At 38.5% G+C, this 21,551-nt stretch overlaps 2 protein-coding genes across 2 annotated transcripts in view; one reads left to right on the forward strand and one right to left on the reverse strand.

The window, feature by feature from the left end:
- Nucleotides 1–1,952: 1,952 nt before the first annotated feature.
- Nucleotides 1,953–21,422, reverse strand: PEX13 (peroxisomal biogenesis factor 13). The gene is made up of 4 exons (XM_080930824.1): nucleotides 21,297–21,422; nucleotides 10,925–11,616; nucleotides 4,885–5,010; nucleotides 1,953–4,450 (listed from the first exon to the last, which is right to left on the reverse strand). Exons 1-4 carry the CDS (start codon nucleotides 21,386–21,388, stop codon nucleotides 4,152–4,154), a joined length of 1,209 nt encoding a protein of 402 aa, XP_080786950.1. The 5' UTR covers nucleotides 21,389–21,422; the 3' UTR covers nucleotides 1,953–4,151.
- The window catches only part of PUS10 (pseudouridine synthase 10), a 54,223-nt gene continuing 53,815 nt past the window's right edge, over nucleotides 21,144–21,551 (forward strand). Inside the window, exon 1 of the mRNA XM_080930804.1 lies at nucleotides 21,144–21,298. The gene's annotated coding sequence lies outside the window, so the exon portion shown is untranslated. The remainder of the gene's footprint in view (nucleotides 21,299–21,551) is intronic.

Here is a 21,551-nt window from a genome sequence, read left to right on the forward strand (position 1 = left end):
GAAAGAGGTCCCATGTACTTCGCATTTTCAATTGATAGACCCCAATGTTCTGCTTATAAATCCTCCTCAGGCCCTTATTCTGAAAACTACCTCTCTGTGAATAATAAAAACCCATTTTTACAATAAAGGCCACAGGTGCTTTAGTGAGGAGTTGTACTTTCCAATGGAGGTTCATGTAACCACATCTAAAGCTTTGCTGTGGTAACGGTCACATGGAAACTGCTTCCCAATATTTTACTGCGTTTAAAGCTTGGTCAGACCTAGCACCTGCTAAAGTTGTGCCGAATCAAGTTTCATTTTTACCTCATTCAGGTACCCCAACATAAGCCCCCATTAGGTCATGAATGAGGTTAAATTAAATATGCACACATGAAACATTTGGATCACCCTACTCTAAGAAAAAAAAAAATCAAAGATGTGACCAAGTAAACTCCGAACCAGAGAGACCTGCAGAAGCAGGGAGACAGTGTAACAAGTATTCATGACTAGAAAAATGGTGCTATGGTATGGAGGGAGATACAATAGAGTTGTATCTGGTAGCCAAAAGCACACAAGTAGATTTTGAAAACCCAATTCTATTAAATAGGCAGAATAAAATTTATATGCCAATATTTATATAAAACTTAAAAGATACAAACTTTTATATAATGCTTTAAGGAACTGTATTCAAAGTATAGAAGATACCTAGGAGAGACAGGCACCGGATTAAGGGGAGAGTGAGAAGTATGGGGTGAGACTGGCATCATCAATTATGAACAAAAATCAAATTTATTTTATTCGAGCAGAGACACTTGTAAGACTTAAATACTCTCTCGAAATGTGATGTATAATACAAAATATTAAGTAGCCACATGGTTTATAAGCAACTAACTGGCTTTAAATAAAACTTTATTCTCTCAAAAAGAGGAATTAAGAGGTTATACAATATAAAAAGACCTTTCAAAGTACACTAAGAAAAGAAAATTTCTTGAGTTTGGTAACTATTGTTTTCCTTTGTTTTTTATTTTTTTAGACAGGGTCTATATAGCCCTGGCTAGTCTGGATCTCACCAAGAAGACCAGGCTGGCCTTGAACACCTGCCGCTCTAGGATTAAATGTGTAAGCAACCATGCCCAGCTTCCACTTGTTAAGAAGTCACATTTTGCATGACCGTGTCCAGCACTAGTTTTAATGTACTATTTCTCTGTGTGTGCATGTGCCTGTGAGTTTCTGTGCACCACATACATGCAGATACTTCAGGGCCTGGGTCCCTGGAGCTGGATCTCAGATGGATGTGAGTGTTAGGAGCTGAGCCTGGATTGTCTGCAGGAGCCGTCTCTCTAGGCCCTAATTTTAATTCCTAACTACATACATGTGAATTTGTGGTTTAGGCTGGTATACTCTGTGAAACTTACATAGAATTTAAGATGTTTAAGTGTATCAATAAAAACATAAAATTGACACACCATCTTACTTTTTAATATCTTTTTAAAAAGTTCCAATAAGAGGCAGATCTAGCAATTATTCTCAAAGTTATCAATGATGAAACAGAAACATAAATAATGAAACTCAGAACTTACATTGAGTGTAGTGTCCAATCTGAAAGCCAGGTCTTAAAAATCAAATACATCTTTATTTACTGTGTGTGTCTGTGATATAGCATGACTGTGGAGGCCAGAGGAAAGCCTGTACACAATGTTTCTACATTTTTTTTTTAATCATAAAGAAATAGCTTGGTAGTGGTGGGTTCGAGGCCAGTCTGGTCCGTGGAGTAAGCTCCAGGACGGCCAGGGTTACACAGAGAAATTTTGTCTCAAAACAAAACAAAAAAACAAAAAAACAAAAAAAAAAACAAAAAAAAAAAACAAAAAAAAAAAAAAAAACCAGAAAGAAAAAAAGAGAACAAGACTCTCTGATTTGTAGTAATATATACACAATGTTCTAGGGGAAAAGTTAACTCTGAATTGCAAGTTAACATTTATCTTGCAAAAAGAAATCAAGTTTCAAATATTTTCATTTTTTATTTCATAATCTATTAAAAATAAAAATAACTGTAATTTGTTCCTTTTTCTATTAAAGACAGCACAAAATAAAGAGCAGTTGCACTCAGGCAAATTAATTGGCCAAGACTTGAGTAAGATACAGCGCATGAAAATGTATTTATAATCCTTTTATCTTTTTCTTCCCAAGCTGACAAAATACACTTAAGCCTTTTGAAGTCTATTTCTTACTATACCTTATGATTTATTTAATTGAAAATGTTGTTTCCTGTGAAGTAATGCTACTTCAGAAGCCCCTAAGACAATAATATTTCAACTGTGACCAGTCTGTCTGTTTCCTCTAAGCTGCAAAGTTTTCTACTATTCTAGCTCTGCAGTTGTTTTTCTAAGATGTTAGTAAGAATGGACACAGGTTATCAGGTTAACACTATAATCTACCACAGTCTGCCAAACAACAAAGACCCTAAGACAAAGTTTTGCCATCTATTTGTCTAAGCTCTCTTTCCATTACAACTGAGACATTAGTCACAAATTCTATTTTAAAGCTCATCTTCTAAAACAAACAAACAAAAAAACCTGCAAACCTAAACAGTGCTGACTCGACACTTATTTCTACTTTATTACCAGTATTTAATCTAGATGTCTAGAGTAACATTTAGACATGAGAACAGTTCAGACATCTCAACTCTGAAGTAAAGATTTGTTAAAAACTTTGTTTTGAGAGCTCAGTGGTAGAGTATTGAACTCACTTCCTCAACTGGAAGGCTACCACTGAATGTTAGAAAATCAGCCTGCAAGATAAGTAAGCACCATAAGTGCTTATCTCTACCTGAAGATAAAAGGATACATTACTTACTATATTGTCATTTCAAAAAAGGGCTTGCTAAGCTAAAGTCTTTAGCTCTTCTGTTCTGAGTATATCTTGGGTTAGACATGGTTTAGTATAAACTGCTTTAGAATTACTTATTCGATAAACATATCTATGTTTATCTATGAAATAAACAAGACCAAGCCACTTTTATCAAGTACCACAGCTGCTAATAGTATCTATTTCTGACAGTACTCATCTGTAGTATATTCACAGCAAATGTATAGCTTCCAGTTCTGTGGGGAAACTGTACTAAAACACATAAACTTCACTATTAGGCAAAAAAAAAAAAGTCCTTAAAATCTGTACATTTATCTTTGTTTTTTAAAATAAAGTTGTTCAATTAAAAAAATAGTCAAACAATGAATTTGAAACAGTAAGCAAATTGTAGTCTCAGTAGTGAAAACTAAAAGAAATCTACCCAATGTGACAGACATGGTTTCAATATTTAAAGTGAAACCTAATTTTAGAATTTACAAAAGTATTTATCTTATGCAGAAACAGAAAATTCAGGATTGAAAATCATTACTGCCAGCACTAAAGATTATATCATTAAGTGTAATCTTAAAGGACATCCATCTCAGTTGGAGGAAAAAAAAAAACCCAAAAATCCATATACTGTGATTCACTCAAGATAAGATAATAGTTATATATTGTGATTCGATCAGGATTTGTGATGTTGTAAAGAGGGTAAGAAGTGTCCTTCTAGAACCATCTCCCTCACAGTGCTTCCAGTGACCTCTTAACAACACCCTTTTACAAATACAATAAAAGGCAATAGCTTCAATTGTTTGCAGGTAAAAACACATCACCTAAAGTAAATTCAACACCGAGCATAATATAGATCTGAAAATTTTTATTATTTAGTTTATTTATAAGGTTATAAAAATTTAGACTTTTGTCTGCTCTTATACGTAGTTGTTATCATTCAATTTTTGAAGTCTTCAAGTCAACTAACTCAGAACTTTAAAAAGCATTAATGATCCCTTCTGAGGCAACTTGTGTGTTCTATTGTTCATCAAATTTACTGCCTAGGGACTGAGATAACATGGAGCTGACAACTATCTCCATAATCTTAAAAACTAGATGGAACAAATGTCCTCATGGTCCAAGAGACAGTCAAATGTGGCCAATCACTCCACCAGCAGCTAGCGTGTGACTACATAACCCCTAGCAGCGGAACGCCCACCCAGGACAGCCAGGAGCAAAATGCCTTCATTCAAATGCAAATTAATTCCTCTGTAAGAAATAATTTTTAAAAATACTCTAAAATATTGTTCACCTGCCTGCAAACATGAAACACATCAAAGGTCTTGCTTGTCTCCTTTTTTCCCTGTAGAATCAGGTGTACCGGAAACCTTATTTGTTTCAACAAAAACAGATTCAAAGGCAGCTTCCTGTTCATCCAAAGAATTGGTGGTAGTGACTCCTTTACTTAACGTTGGGTTGGTAAAAGACTGTTGCTGCTTGGGATTTGTACTCGATTCTATTGTTTTTCTGCCTCTTCTTTTACCAAGAATTTTGACATAATTTGCAGGTATAAGTCCTGTTGTTTGACCGTCAAGACTAGCCAGAAGCCAACCACGCACTTTGGGCTGTTGTTCTGAAGAAAGAGAAAGACAGCTTTTCAGTACACTCTGGAATCCAACAGAATATTAATGGTAATGTATGCCAGACAAAGTCATAGAGTCTCGCAGTGAGATATGTACAGTATGTCCACACACTCAAAAGCAAACACTAGCACACTTAACCAGTCTGGATCCACTTGTCTTTTAAAATAGATAGAGTCTCAGGTTGGAAAGTTAAGAGCACTGACTGCTCTCCTGGAGGTACTGAGTTCAAGTCCCATAACCACATGGTGGCTCACAACCATCTGTAATTGAGTCTGATGCCCTCTTCTGGTGTGTCTGAAGACAGCAACAGTGCACTCATATAACTAAAATGAAAAAATCTTAAAAAAGATGGAATCTCAGTTAAATACTACTTTTACAATTACTAAAAACTCAAGATAATTACAACTTATTTGTAATTTATTACCTTTGAGGGCTAGATTTAGCATATCACCAGCACGGAAAGAAATTTCCTCATCAGACACGGCAGCAAAATCGTATTCTGCTCTAGCAACTACATGGTCATCCTCACCACTTGCCCAGTTGATGTTGTCTACAAACAAAAATCAATGGGAGGTTAGTAAAGTTTAGAAAATACAAATGTTCACTGGCTATGGTTTATAAGCTGCATAAATCCAGTTGCCAAGTGGACAGGTCTCCCTTCCTCAGTAACTTCCTTCACTGGGAATGGCAAGCTTCCTATCATACGAACTATCACACTATCACATCCCTTACAAACTTCCCTTTTCTTACCCTCTCTCACGCTGTCAGGGGCTGACAATTCTTTTTGCTTCCCTACAGACGGTAAGTAGTGTACATTTTATACATTGAAGTCCAGGAGGAAAAGTTTCCTACATATTATGTATTTATAGAGTAAGAAAAAGAAATTTCAGTTTTTTGGACAAAATTCAAAATAGTGGTTTGTTTTTTTGTTTTAAGTAGTAGTACATGTCTACCTAGAAGAAATACTTGGGAGGATATTTCATTTATTTTGGGTTTAACAGCAAACACTCATTCGTGAATGCTAATTGGTAGTAAGATTTGAGGTGCAATTCATGGGCATCCAAGTTTGATTAAGCAAATTCATTACTTGGGAGAGTGACACACTAGAATATAATTCTGTCCACATCTCTCACTGTGCTGTGTACCATGTTATTACACTGCTGACAAATCACTTCCAAATGATAAATCAGTGCAAGCTCGTCAGCTACACAGTTTTAGAGATTCTGAAATAACATTTTCTTTGCAATTGGAAATCCAAAAACTGCTTCTTGGATTCAGTTTGAACTTGGAGACTTGTATGGGAGTGGAAATCTTAGTGATTGTAACATTTTTTATTAGTGTCTATTAACCATACATAATGATAAATTTCATTATGGCATTTTTGTAAATGGATACAATACATTTGGACGTATTCACCCTACCCTCTTGTCCCTTCTCACTCCTGTTGATCCCTGTTCTTCCCAAGCAATCTGTGTACTTGCAGTGTCATATGAGACCCTGTCAGATATTAAAACAAAAAAGACAAATGCAGTATCCCCAACTTCTATTAAGAAAATACTTTAAAAAGATTTTTATTAGTATGTATGAGTATCTGTCTGTGTCTGTGTGTCTGTGTGTGTAGTGCCAGCAGAGATCTCCTATGAGCTCTTAACTGCTGCACCCTCCCTCCAGTGTAACGGAACTGACAAGTTATGCATCACAGGAGTAGATGAAAGCTTACCTTTGGAACTACTGGCTCAATAACAGCTAAGAAATATTCTCTGCTGCTGAACAGAACAATGAATAATTGTAAACTACTTAGAAAATGTGTTTTTAAAGATTTATAAATTTTGTTTAACTAAACCCTTTTAGACTTCATATATATTTTTGATCATCTCTTGCAATACTGCTTAGTAGATTCTACTTCAGGCTATAATAAATTAGCATTTTCAGTTTTAAAATTAGTCATATTGTATAGTTATCCACAGTGGTAAACTACATCATTACCTCAAATAAACCATTGCCTCCTCAAGCAACTGAGAAGTATCAGGATCTACTGGGTTATCATGAGCCAGACACTCAAATAACTTGCCTTTTCTTTTGGGGAGGTGAGGTCTGACACCAGTCCTTGTGCACGCTCAGCACATGCTCTGATAGCAAACTACAGCCACCACCCTTCACATATCTTCAGCTGACGATGCCATTCTGAAAGTTAAGCTGTTCTCATTGATGGCTAACAGTGTTACAGAGATGTACTGTCTGTACTGTCTGTGGATAACTTCCTTTGGCTGTTGTAATAATTATTATCAATTAGGATTTCCTTCACTGGCTAGCAAATGAAACTTTGGTTGTAGCTTCTATTTCCTTTGTTTTTGTGGGCAGAGTAGGAAATTTTAAGTTTTCTAAGCGTTGATTTCTGTGACTACTGTTCAGTCTGGGGCTGTAATCATTTAACACAGCTATTGTGCCATTGCAGAATGAACATAGTACTTTATCAAAATTAAATTAAATTAAAGACATTGTAATGTGTCTTTAAAGGATAACCCCTTCTTTTCAGTTCTAGTGTGCTACATATAACCTCTTTATAAAATGCAGTATGTAACTGTGGTGGTCTGAATATGCTGGGACCATAGGAGTGGTAATGTTAGGAGGTGTGGCCTTATTGAAGGACATGTGTCACTGTGGGGGTGGGCTTTGGAGGTTTCTACCCACTGCGGAACAGAGCTTCTTCCTAGCTGCCTGAGGATGGAGACGTAGAACTCTCAGTTCCTCCTGTTCCATGCCTGCCTGAATACTGCCATGCTTCCCACCAAGATGATAATGGACTTAACCTCTGAAAGTGTAAGTCAGCCCCAATTAAATGTTGTCCTTTATAAGAGTTGTCTTGGTCATGGTGCTTGTTGACAGCAATGAAATCCTAACTAAGACAATGACTTTGCTCATAAGCCGAGCACTAGCCTAGTATGCTTAAGGGTCTATATTTAATTCCCAGCATCATCACCACCACCACCAAAAAATACGTAGTCAGTGTTCTACTGCTGTGAAGAGACACCATAAGCACAGCAACTCTTATAACAGAAAGCATTTAACTGGAGCTGGCTTACAGTTTCAGTTCCATCCATTACCCTCATGGTGGGGAGCATGGCAGCTCAGAATTCTACATCCAGATCCAAAAGGCAGCAGGAAGGGAGAACCACAGCAAGAAGGGACTGGCTTGGGCTTTTGAAACCTCAAAGCCCAAAGACACACTTCCTTCAACAAGGCCATGTCTTCTACTCTTTTCAAATAGTGTCACTCCCTGTGACTAATTATTCAAATCCATGAGCTTACAGGGCTGGGCATTCTCATTCAAACCACTACAATACTACAAAAGCATATGTGGCACTCTGTATGCTGCCAACTGTGACTGAGTTTTAGAGATTGTAGATTGCCGTCCAGCCTCTATAATTGCAGTGTGAATCAATTATGCCACATAAGGCCTTTGCACAAGCTACTCTGCTGTTTCATTGCAAAATCAGCCACAGCAATGTATGGCTATGTTTCAATAAAACTTTATAAACATCTGAATTTCCTATAATCTTCACGTCAAAAATCTGATTTAAAAAAAGTGTTCATGTAAAAGGAGGGTGTGTGCAGGTAAGAGGTTGATGCTGACTATTTTCCTCTCTCACTGTTTACTGTGTTTTTGACACAAAGTTTCTTAGTGAATTTGGAGCTAACAGACTGGATAGGCTGGCTGGGATTGGATCCAGGGATCTTGCTGTCTTCTGGCCATCCTTGTTCTCAAGGCTCTCCTCTTACATGGGTGCTGAGGATCCAAATTCAGGCAAGTCCTCAGATTTCTGTGGCAGGCACTTTACTGACTGAGCCATTTCTCTAGCCTTTCATCTGATTTTAAAACTATTCTTTTTCTCTAATTACTGAAAAGCATAAATAGCAGTCTCAGCCTGCATGCCACCAGCAGCCAGAACTGTAGGTTTAGCACACACCTGTCTATGGAAGTCTGCTCTAAGGAGCGGAGCACTGTTAAAGGAACCAACTTTCCTCAATGTTGCTTTTCAAAAATATTTCTACTGCCCAACCAACTCCTTTATTTCATACCACAGGTAAAAACATTCCCCTTCTTCTGACCTAGTTCTGTGTCACTTTTCTCCCCTTTCCCCACACTAATCTCTAAATTGTCTCTACTACTCCTTCTCCACCCCCTCACCCCTTTTTGTTTTTGTTCTTTAAGTTTTTTTTTTTTTTTTTTTTTTTTGAGACTGGATCTTACTCAGTAGCTCTGGCTGGTGTGGAACTTGCTATGTATGTCCAGTTGGCCTTGAACTTCTATCAGTGCCCTACTTCCACCTCAATGCTGAGATGATGGGGCATGTACATCACCACGTTTCACTCTTCCTCAAGGCCTAAAACTCCCATAGGCTCCAATGTCTCCCTCCTGTCTCTGTCTGTCTGTCTGTCTGTCTTTCTTTCTTCCTTTCTTTCCTTCCTTCTTTCTCTTTTTATTTATTTATTTATTTTGTGACAGGATGGTAATACTTATCTCTGGCTGACCCAGAACTAGCTACACAGACCTGCCTGTCTCTTTAACTCCAGCATACTGGAATTAAAGGTATGCCACCACAGCTCCCAGAGATCTAATCTCTTAAAAGACAAAGCAGGCTAAGAATGCAGTTCAGTGAAGACTACTTCAAGTAAGCACAAGGCATACATCAGCCTGCTGTGCATGGAGACCAAGACACAACTACACTGATAGTACTCTATTTTCCCTCCTATTCGTTGCTCACCCCATCCACCCACACACACATTTTCTTACTTAATTTACCCCTCACCCAACTCAAAAAAGAATCGTCCCTCCAGCCCCTTACCCTTCTCAAACATCCCAATAGTAGGTAGAACAACTCAACAGAAGCACAAACAGCTCTTCCCTTCTGTTTCCTGAACTCTCACATTGCCACAACCACAGTGGCCTCATTGCCTATTATTGTGTTAGGCATATTGCCACTGAAATACCTTTCAAGTTTTGCAGTTCAAAAATTTCTCCACTAGCTTGGAGAGTGTTACTCTTCTTTCAGGAAGCCTTCTTTGAGTATCTGCAGTGCTGTAACAGGTTCCTCTTCTTTCCTCTAGGACTCCCTAACATCCTAACATCCTTCCTGATTATTTTTCTTTCCTGCAGTACTCATTATTTTCTGACTCATTCCACATTTTGTTTATTGTCACAAAGGCGTGCTTTCTATCCCGTCTTCTAGAACTGTAACTGACCTGTAGTAGGCATTCAGTTAACACTAGTTTAATTAGTACAATACCCATAATAACTTGTTCAAAAGCCTATAACATTTTCCTTCTTGGCTTTTAAGAAAGACAGCAACTGAATGTACTGGGCTTGTCCTTTTTCACGTACCCTGATTTAGTCTTCAATCTCTTTCATCAAATGTAGCTGAATTCTTCAAATAATAAGTATTAAGCCTTTGTTTTTAATATACCAAACAGGTTACTAGCTACTCAGCATAATTCAACCCTTTATTGCACTCTCCCTTCCTCCCTGCCTGTCTATATGCTGGGCATCAGACACAGGGTCCTAAGTATACACAGGAAGCAAGCACACACTTTACCAATGAGCTATACCTCCAATTCTCAGTCTGAACTTTTTAGAAAACTATATGTTATAAATATTTAACACAAAAACTACCAATTTAAATAAACTCATGTCCTTACTAAATGAAAGTTAAGTTTCACATCAGCAATTAAGACCTTTCTCTCACCACTAGCTTTCAGTCTCATTCTTGCTGTCCTTTATTCTGTGTTCAAAGATAACTGTTGGCCAGGTCTTACTTTTTGCCCATGTATTTTTGTTCAAGTTGTTTCATCTGCTTCTTGTATTTGTGTGATGATTCTTTTTTTTTTTCCCCTTCCCTTTTTCTTTTTGGTGGTACTAGAGCTTGAAACCTACCTAGGCTACCAGTGAGCTACATCCCTACAATAATAAAAAGCTGTCAAAGTTAACTAAGATGGCATTTCTTCCTACTTAACATAGCCAAAAATAGTGGCTTCACTATTCTAGAACCCTTTGCCAGCTGACAGACATGGGTTAACAGTTAAGTTAGGCAGCCCCAGATTTGCTTCTGGTTCTGCTCACCATACCAACTTTGCCTAATTAAAATTGCCTGTATATTGTTGTAATGAGTCTCTTTCAATATTTTAGAAAAATAGGGATTGGACTCTTTGGATCTTTATACAGTCTATAGCACCAAGTTCTGTACTTTGTAAACGAGTTAGGTTAATGTGTACTATTGAACTGAATAATCAGCAAACCTGTCTTTGTTACATTAATATCCTTTTTCTAGTTTTGAAGCTCTTAACTAAAAGTATAATTGTATTAAAATAGTAAATGCAAATGAATATAAGGAATTCTAATCTAACAAATCCATTCTTGAAGTTTTAGATTGTTACATGGTTTTGAAGCCATTTTTAATTATTCTTACCTGTTACTTCATCATTATGTGTAGACAGAAGTTTCCAGATGAGATAAGGACCACCAAGGATAACAGCAAAGAACAGGAATATTGGCCAAGATTTTGCGGAGTTAGTTGCTTGGTCCTCAGCACCAAGGCAGGCCACAGTTCCTTCACTTTCTGCCCATAGGTCCTCGTTCTCAGAGCCTCTTCTTAAACCCATCATCCACTGTAACCTTCTATAAAGGTATCTTATAGTCCTGACTAATGCAAAGGCTGAAAAAACCTTTGTAAAGTGTACTTTTAGCCGGGAAAAGTGATTTGCTACATCCAACACAGCCCTGAAACTGTTATAGACGGCTGAAAAAGTAGCATCCATCATCATGCTGACAGAGGCAAAGGCATGCACAATACTTTCAATGGACTGAAATGCACCTCTGCTGCTTTCTTCAGCTTGCTGAACAAACCTACTGGGAGGAAGATCATCTACTCGAAGGCGGTTAAAGCCCAAGCCATTATATCCATAACTATAAGGGCTATAGCTTCCATAAAACGAATTTCCATAGGCTCCGTATCCAGAAAAGGAACTGTAAGCAGGTCTGAAAGTGTTTACACTGCTGCTCCCCGTCTGCTGGGACGGCCTGGGGAGAATAGGTGGGGGCACTCGGGTAAGTGTCGGTTGTCCAGGTCTTGTCAATAGAGTAGGGCCCAAGTCAGCAGATCTAAAACACAAAAAATCCAAGTTACTTATGCACAAAATCTTTTGTTCAATAAGTAAGTATTGATTATGGCTTTTTTTTTTTTTTTTTTTTTAGAATTTCCATTTCTCTTTGGTTGACTTTAGAAGTTGGCATGGTAGGTGCTGGAGAGATGGCACTGAACGGTTTTCCAGAGGAGCTGGGTTTGCTTTCCAACAGCCACATGGCAGCTCTCAACCACCTATAACTCCAATAAGGAGTTACAGGGACTCAACGGCCTCTTCTGACCTCCATTGGCACCTCCAAGGCTTTAATGTTTTTTCTCTTGTGTCACGCTTACGTGCATCTAGTGTCCAGAGCGTATTTCTTACTTGCTATTACAACCAGCATAGTAAAGAAGACTAAGTAAGCCCATGACAGAAGGACAGATGATATCTCCTCAATGCTGTGTTACTTTCTTCCAGTCAGCTTTTAAAACATTTTAAACAGAAAAAAAAATGGCAGAATATATACATATTTTTTTAATGTAGATTCAATAGCTATTATGATCTTACCATATCTTTTTTTCTATCACTTTGGTCCACAAATTCTTGACGCATCTGAAATTAACTTCTAAACTGGATACATTACCCCATAGTATCTCAGAAGGCATTTCCCAAGAAAAAACATTTCAGTTACTACCTTATCACTGAAAATTAAAAAGTTTAATACAATCAATAATACAATAATACAATTAATATAAAAAACTAATCAATTTCCCAGAAATGTTAAATAGCTTTGAAGTAAAACTCAGTTACCATCAATTTACCCATTTAATATAAAAGTCAATATTTTTTATTTTTCTAGTTGTAAGAATTTTATTACTCCTGAACGACATGTGGAGTTCACAGGGAGGGCAATGAGAATTAGGATAGATCCTAAGGATATATATGAGAACAATGTAATGAAACCCATTGCCAGTCACACCATAGTAACTAGTTTTAAAATACACTGTATTCACCAGCAGTCACTTGCAGTTTCCTTCTCACCTCTAACCTTTGGGAAACACAGACTTGCTTTGTCTCTATGACCTCATCTAGTCCAGATGTTTCATATATAGTTGACTTCAGTTGTTGAGATATGCTTAAAACATCTACTACAAATACCTAATCATTACTCACGGGACTAATACAGTTAGGTTTCTGTAGGCTTCAGATCACTTTGGGACAGCCCACTCTGGCCTATAATGCTCTATGTAGTAGAGGGATTAAATGCATACACCACACGCCTGGCTTTTAAGTCATGTTTTCATCAACCAACTTGTACATATACTTGCTTTATGTGCATTTCTATTAAAGATATATTGTTGATGTATTAATAACGTATCAGCACAATAACTCATGCTTGAACAGATCTAACACTTATACCACCTCGTACTTTGGATTATGAGACAGAACTAACTTGGGAGCCATTTTAAAATGTGAAAAACCTGGAACTAAACAGACTTTATAATGGACATGAGTCCACAGTTGCTAGGAATAAAATAAGCTTGAACAGTGCTTTGTTCACTCCAGCTGAGATTACAGGTCTTTCCCTGTCCTACACATGCACACAAATGACAAAGTACTGATTCTGAGGTTATAAGTGAATTTTGGTGGGTAGGTAAATTCGCAAATACAGAATCTACAAAGAATGAAGTTTAGTTAAGAGTCCCATAGTATGTGTGATTTGTAGCTTGCTTCTTTCACTTCAGCATATTTCCAAGGCTCACCCTACTGGAGAACAAATCAGTTCATGTGAGCACCTCTTCCCCAAATGCCTCAAAGCAGAAGTGTCTCAGATTTGAGATTCTGGAACACGGGGTACATATAATGAAGTGTTGTGGGGATGGCGTCAAGCAAAACATGAACCACACTTAGTGTTTTGTACACTATTACAAGCATAACCTGATTTTGTACACTTTTACACACACAGCCTGATGGTAATTTCATTTAGCATGCTTGTAATTTTTGTCTGTTTCTGAGATAAATTCCTGTAACACAGCTCTGGACAGCCTAGACCTGGCTATGCCGCTCAGGACAGCCTTGACCTCAACAGCACTCCTCTCACGTGGGCATACCTCTTTAATTTTCTTTTTCAGACACGTTCTCCCATTTACCACAGGCTGTCTTAGGACTCTATAGCCCAGGCTAGCTTCAAATTCATAAACCCTAGGTTTCAGCCTCCCAAGTACCTGAATTACAAGTCTATGTTTACATTTTAACCTCACCTTATTACCTGATGTCAGGTGTAAAATTTACCTGTGGCATTATGTCAGTGCTCTGAAGAAGTTTCAGATTTTGGAACATTTATTACTCTTCATAGTCAAAGGCTATTTATTGCCATAGACATATCGTTTGGGGGACACTGGGTTGTTTCAATGCTTTGGCTGTTTTGAGTAATGTCATAAGTGAAGACTTACTTGTATAGAGATTCTTATATCTTGAGTCTACTCCTATAGTGACTTGGTGGGTTGTATACTAAACATTACATTTAATCTGTGCAGAAACTATCAGACTAGTTTCTACAGCAACCATACCACTTTTACGAACATTCCCACTGGCAGAGTGTGAAGACTACAGCTTGCCCACATTCTTTCTTGTTAATAGCATTTAAACAATAGTCAATTTAATGGCCAGAGAGTTACATCTCACTCTGGTTCTTTTAAGACAGGGTCTCATGTAGTCCAGACTGGCCTCAGAGTTGTTACAAAACCAAGAATGACTTTGAACTTCTGATCTTCTTGTTTCCAGCTTCTACGTGCTGGGATTACAGGCATTTGCCACCTCACCCAGTTTTGCTATGGTCTATATTTGCTATGGTAATAATATTAAGTACATTTTATGTCCTTTTGGCTGCTTACAATCCTACCACAAGAAACAGCTCTCTACTTTCCTCACGTGCTGTTTCACTGACTTGTTTTGAGTGTGTGTATGGGGAACAGGTACATGCCATAGAGCGCATATGGAAGTCAGAGGTCAGTGTGAGGGTCCCAGGATGTGGCTGTAGCCATCAGCCTTCCTGATAGGCATTTTTACCCACAAAGCTACCTCACCAGCTCACTTTCTTCACAACTAATGGTCTTTTTAGTATTTGTCTTTTACTGAATTGGAAGAATCAAAATGTCTTTTAAAAAAATCATTTATTTTTACTTTATGTGATAAATATTCCACCTCCATGTATGCATGTGTAATTACATGCATTCAGTACCTGTGGAGCCAGAAGAGGGTGTTGGATCTCTTGAAACTAGAGTAACAGAGGGTTATGACCTGCCATGTGGGTACTGGGCACCAAGCCTGGGTCCTCTGCAAAAGTAGCAAGTATTGAGCCATCTGCCCAACTCCCTCAAAATGTCTTTTAAAACTAGTTTTTAAATAAAAAGTTTATATATTTAGTTTATACATTGCATTTGATTTTTCTTCCCATTATATTCTAAAGTAGGATTATCAGGGCTGGCAAGAGAGATCAGTGCATAAAACATACTGTCTTGCAAGCCTGGTAACATCAGTTTGACCCTTAGAACCACGATAGGAGAAGAAAACTAACCCCCAAAAGCAGTACTCTGACCTCCACAAAGGTGGCGTGGATGCATGTCCCTCACACTTGATCCTTGTTTATTTCACATATGCCATGTCTAATAGCTAAATGGTAATGGCTGATGTGAGGGAAAGCATTAACCTAACATTATAAGCAAGTTACATTGTAGCAAGTTACTTACTTAAAAAAAATCAAACAAACTAAATCCACTATGTAAAAAAAGGAACAAAACTTGAAAAGGGCTAATAGCAAACAGCACATTCAGGCTCTTGACAAATGAGTGCTGCCACAAAATAAAAGCATAAGAAAAAAGCTGATCTATTTAGGTTTGATACAAGATAAATTCATGTAGGGAACAAAACACAAACAAAACCATTCTTTGATGAAGGCTGGTGTTACAGGTCCACTCACTTCTGTGTCAGGAATCACAAGGTGAGTCTGGAAACTAGAAATAACAAAAATGAAGGGCCTATCAAATGAACTCAAGTGTTCACTGAGGTGAAGAGTGGGGACCTTGATGCCTACTACAAAATATGCTGTAAACCTTTTTTTTTTTTTTTTTTTAAAGAAAGCTACAGACCTTCCCAGAACAACACAGGCTATTGCTATAATTCTTGGTTGCCTTTTAGAACTCGTCAGTAAAATCATATTGCTAAAGAGCAGCATACTTTGATTGTAGAATATATAGAAATCAAGCTGGAGGGCTGGAGAGATGGCTCAGCAGTTAAAGCACTGACTGCTCTTCCAGAGATCCTGAGTTTAAATCCCAGCACCCACATGGTGGCTCACAACTATCCACAATGGGATCTGATGCGCTCTTCTGGTGTGTCTACATAAAATAAAATAAATAAATATTAAAGAAATCGAGCTGGAACTGACTTTAAAGTGTCCTCCCTGCTGGCCATCCAGCTTGTGTCAGAAGGTGCTATGCAGCCACAGTGAGAGAAACTATCACGTATTGCCCAGCAGTGCACCATGCATTCTATAGTACTATCCTGCCAGGCAAGATACACCCATGATGAATAATAGCAACAAGTAACCAAATATTTCTGACTGGGTTTGAGGCCAGTTCCAAGGAGAAAAAATTCATGTCTGGTAGTATAAATCTGGTTAAAAACCTCATGATTAGTCAGATCAAAGCTCCTGGGGGTGGGAGTGGGGACAAGGAAGCATATGTAATACTAATTGGTTTTGCTAAATGGACCTATAGTAAACTACCTTCTAAATATTTGTGTTTATACACATAGGGCTATCCTCAATCATGGCCAGAGAAGCTTAAGTTGTCTCTGCAGTTAAGAGCAGAAACTTTTTTTAAATTGGATATTCTCTGTATTTACATTTCAGATGTTATCCCCTTTCTGCCAATCCCCTCACCTCTTCCCCTCCCACTGCCTCCATGAAGGTGCCCCCTCTCCCACCTCAGCACCCTTGGCATTCCCCTACACTGGGAAAACGAGCCTTCAGTGGACCAAAGGCCTCGCCTCCCATTGATGCCAGACAGTGCTGTCCTCAAGAGCAGAGACTCTTAACTGGTCAAAGTGAGAGTAAGTGACTATTGACTGCTTAGCCCTAAAGGGGACATCTCTACCAACCCTTGCTTTACAAGCTTAGGACACACTGAAAAAGAGGGAGTGGAAAAAAATGTGAGAGCCAAAGCACAGGAGGAGTGTGGTGAACTCATGAGCTCACTACAGCTATGTAACATGCACAAAGATCAAGCCAATAATATCATAAGTCAACACTCCAAAAGGCAGTACTCAAGTGTGCTACAAAAAGATGTGAAAAATGGTGAAGGGAGCATGTTGGAGGTGTGTGGGGGAGTGGGAGGTGTAAAATATGATCAAGATGCATTGTTTATATGAATGAAAACGTCAAAGGATAAACACAAGATATTTCATATAAAAGTTTATAGTCATAGACCTAAGAAAGGGGTTGGCCACTGATACACCTCAAGCCCAGAAAACCAATTAACTTCCATAGTTAATATGTAATTCGTTGGTCTAATCCACTGTTTTTATATCTGACTCTTATCAGATGTAAATGTGGGATTGGGTGCTATGGATACACTCAGGTAGAAACAAGACTACTATGCAGAAAGAAAAAAAGTAAAATTCTAAAATTCCTAATTTTATACAAGTCGTGAACATGAAGTAAAAAAAAAATAGAAAAAGAAGAAAAGAAAAATTAAGATACTAGGTTAACAAAAACCAGTGCTAAAAATAAAATTAAAGAGAAAAATTAATAGCCCAATACAAAGATTCTAGATATTTAAACTCATCAGTGATATTATTTATTTTTAAGAAAGTCAAATGAGCTGGGCATGGAGGTGCACACCTTTGGTATTAGCACTTGGGAAGGAGGCAGAGATTGGTGCATTCCTGTGAGTTTGAGGCTAGCCAGGACTACACAGAAGTTCCAGGCCTGCCAAGGTTACATACACATCCTTCTCTCAAAAAGGCAAAACAAACCAATGAGATAAAAATGTATAAATGGGAAGAAATGTATTAGAGATCTCAGACGTGATGCCACAGCTTTGGGGAATGCCTTGTAAGTACAATACAAGAAAAAAATCAGTTGTCCACTGAGGAGAGAGGAGACCTAAGACCTGTATGCTAAGGGTAGATTTCGTAATCAGACTAACTCTCCACTTAGAGACAACTAACCAGAAAAGCTGCTGCCACTGCTGCTGCTGCTGGGTGGGTCACAAAAGAAACATCTTGCTTAAAGCATTAGAGAACAAGGTACTGAGAAAATCTGACATCAAGATGAAGAAAGAAGACATCCAGAGACCACAGCTGTAGATGCGTCTCTAGGGTCAGCAGCTGACCCAGGAAGAGACGGTGGCGCAGCTCCTTAGCCCACACAATGCCTAGAGCAAGTTCAAACTGGGACCTTAAAGGACTACATGCTAGGAGTAAGGAAGAAAAGACTGAGAAGAAATAGACCAGCTTTGGTCTAAACAACAACAGCAGCAACAACAAAATGTTTCAAACCGGCCTAGTTCTTGGCTGGATTAAAGTACCCTACACTGTTGCTGCTCTGAGAGTGAAAAGTACCTCTCTAAAGAAGACAGAGCTCACACGTCTCCAATCGTCTTAATCATCTATACAAGGTTCAGCTCTCTACGACAAACTGGGCCTCTGTGATGACAACATTATGCATTTCTTTAAAAGAATGTTTAACAATCCAGAGCTCCATAGCGACAGAAATCCAGAAAATGAAACAGACCTTAACTTAAACTATGCTTAGTATATTAAAACCAAGAAAGACAAGAATTTCTCAGCAAGTAATGGAAGAAATAAAGTCAGACCAAAAGGAAATTATAAATAGAACAAAAACCTTTCAATTTGAACTCAATGGCTACCTTAATAAGCTATATAAGGTATACAAAAAAAAAAAAAATCAAGGCTTAGGGCTGAGGAGGTGGATGAGTAGGTGAAGTCCTTGTTGTGTAAGCATAAGAACTGAATTTGGATCCTTAGCAATTTCATAAACACTAGCATGGAGCTATGTTCCTATAATGCAGAGATGAGCAAACAGGAGGTTCCTGGTGTCTCTGTGGCCAGCATTTAGTCTAAAGGGGCTAGTCCCAGGCACTGCGAGACCCTGTCTCAAAATGAAGGTAGAAAGTGATAGAAGACTCCTCTAGAAACACGCAGACTGGCCAGCGCACCCTCCACCCCACCCCGCGCCAGCCAGGTAGTATTGTCATGCCTGTAACCCAGTACTTGGGAGGTTGAGGCAAGAGGATCTTGAGTTTGAAGTCAACCTGGGTAATTTATCTAGAATGTGTCAAAGAGATGGAGATGGAGACAGAGGAGGAGGAGAGACAAGAAAATTAAAAAGAGATGGTAGATAAAGAGATAATAAACAGAAACAATATTTTAAGAAAGAAAAAAGCTGAAAAATTTATGAAATTCATTAAAAATACAAGTCTGACCTAAGTATTCCTATGACTTCCACTCAGAATTAAAAAAAAAAAAAAAATGTATAGAGGCCTAAATAGTTCACTGCTGAAAACCAACCAACCAACTTCAAACAATCAGCAATGCAAGCAGCTGGCAGGGGCTCAGGGCAGGGCATTTTTAGGCAAGATTAAAAGAAGATGACTGAAATTATCAAATACCTACCTAAAAACAGAAAGCCAGGGGAAAAAACTAGGTCTCTTGATGTTAAAGAGATGATCTCTAGATTCCTTGCTAACAACTGTAGGTATCTTTAAAGTTAAAAGCACACTAGATTAATGCTTCTTGTATTAAACACAATATTTAGAGGTTCTTAGGCTGTGGGTCATAGCCCCCTTGGCAACATTTTAGCTCCAAAAATATATAATTATTATTCCTAACAGCAAAATTACATTTATGACATAGCAACAAAAATAATTTTAAGGTTGAAGTCACCATAATACGAGGAACTGTATTAAAGGGTTATAATATTAGAAAAATTGAGATCCACTGGTTTAATTAAAAATGAGTGTTCAGACAATATTTTAAGGTATAATTATGGAATAAACTTCGGTGAGTTAAGAAAAATTCAGAATAAGGTGATTGATTGCCTGTAAATCCCAACACTGGAGAAATTTTGGTAGACCAATGGGAGCTCAAGGCCAGCCTGGGCTCACTAGCAAGACATTTGTCTAGGAAGAAAGACAAACAGAAAGAAAGGGAAAAAGACAGACAGGAAAAAAAAAAGAAATAACTGATTTCTTAAATATTTTAAGTACTGAATACTGTAGATACACGGATAGAAAAAATATAGGTGTGTATATAATTATGTCAGAGTACCTAGGTATTATAGAAAATCTTAAGGAGTAAATCATCTTCCTATAAAGGAATAAGATGTAAACTTTTCAATAGAAAAAATTTTCAATGCAAAAATTTGTCATTATAAAAGATATAAAACAAATTAAAGTATAATTAAATTATATATTAAGTAAACAAATTATATGTTAAGTACATAAATTATATAGTAAATAAGTTAAAGTATAATTTAAAAAGGAACTGGATATCATATAGGAACATAAATATCTGAAAATAATACAGAATTCAGTACAGTATATTTAAAAAAAGAAGCTAAGTGGATTCATTTAAAAAGGCAACATAAGTTCAACGTTAATAAAATAACCTAATTGCATACTATTAGTAAAACAAATATAAACAGGTACAGAAGCCAATCATAAAATTTAAGGCACACACAACAACAAACCCAGAAGGCTAAAGTAGAGAGAAGTTTAATGGAATAGCCAAGAACACACTTAGAGACATTCTAATGAAAGTGCCAGTATAAATGTTGTTCTGGTTTAACGTGGTAAATACAGTTTATCATTCTATTTATATCTATTAGTTACTGTGTCCAAGCGTTTTAGTACTTTTAAAAGAGAAGAGCTCTAATGTACTGAGATTTTTGACAATCCAGGAAAATGTACAAACTTGCTCTGGAATCATGTCGCCTGGATTAAGGTTCGTGAAACTCTAATTCAGTTTTAAACTTTTAAAAGTTGCAGACCCATCTGTTACTGATTTAAATCAAAGCAAATAAAAACTTTATAGGCCTTAGAAGACAATCAGTCTCTCTCTCACACATACATACACACACACACACATTCACACACAATTTTGTACACAAAGACCACCCACAGACTTCGAATTACTGTTTTAGAGTTGTTCTTTCAACCTTAGCCTGAAAGGTTAAGCTAAGTTATTCTGGAAAAGCAAGCCAGGGGTATGAGCTTGGATTCCAGGTTGCGTAAAAGTGACCTTTGGGGCGTTCAACCAACTTCTTTCTGGAGAGGCTGTAAATAGCTTTTCCAGTGACTTTTGCTCCCTATCCCTGTCACGGCTGGGCCAACGTCGCCCTGATCGGCAGCAGACCCAAAATCGACGCTTAGAATCAGGTCAGGCTGTCCCGCCCCCCCGTGTCCCGCAAAAGAGAAAGAACAGGAAGCGCCGGCACCGGTGAGGCCGGCGGGGCGCCCCGGGGAAGAATGCGCGGCCGTACCGGCCAGCAGACGCCGGACTTGGGAGACCTGCTCCGCACTCGCCCCGGGCCGGCAGAGAGAAGCAACGCCTTCCCCCATAACGGCTTCAACCGCCTCCTACCAAGTCCCCGCTCTGGTCTTCAAACTCGCGGCCCAAACACCTCACACTCACTGGTAAGTGGTGCCGGGGCCCGGACCTGGGCCGGCCCCGGGAATTCGGCGGGTCTCCCAGGGCTTGGGGGGCGGCGGCGGCTGGGAGGCCATCTCTCCGCCTGCTCCGCTCTGGCTCAGGACAGCGTCTGCGACGGCTGGGTGAAGGAGCGCCTGGCTTGCCAGGCAAGACAGGCAGAGCACCGAGCCCTCCGCCCCGCCCACGCCTGACGTCACACCAAGGCGTGTGGTCCGCCGAAGCCGGAGGAAGGGAGCA

The sequence above is a fragment of the Micromys minutus genome (genome assembly GCF_963924665.1).
Source record: "Micromys minutus genome assembly, chromosome: 1".
In the NCBI taxonomy this organism is placed as follows: Eukaryota; Metazoa; Chordata; class Mammalia; order Rodentia; family Muridae; genus Micromys; species Micromys minutus.

What these genes read in the sequence shown, in the direction of transcription:
- PEX13 (XM_080930824.1), bottom strand. Translation starts at nt 21,388, where the DNA reads ATGGCCTCCCAGCCGCCGCCGCCCCCCAAGCCCTGGGAGACCCGCCGA. An exon ending in GGCCCCGGCACCACTTACCA is followed by an intron (nt 11,617 to 21,296) that starts GTGAGTGTGAGG and finishes TTTGTGTTTTAG; the next exon opens with ATCTGCTGACTTGGGCCCTA. An exon ending in GCTAAATCTAGCCCTCAAAG is followed by an intron (nt 4,451 to 4,884) that starts GTAATAAATTAC and finishes CTCTTTCTTCAG; the next exon opens with AACAACAGCCCAAAGTGCGT.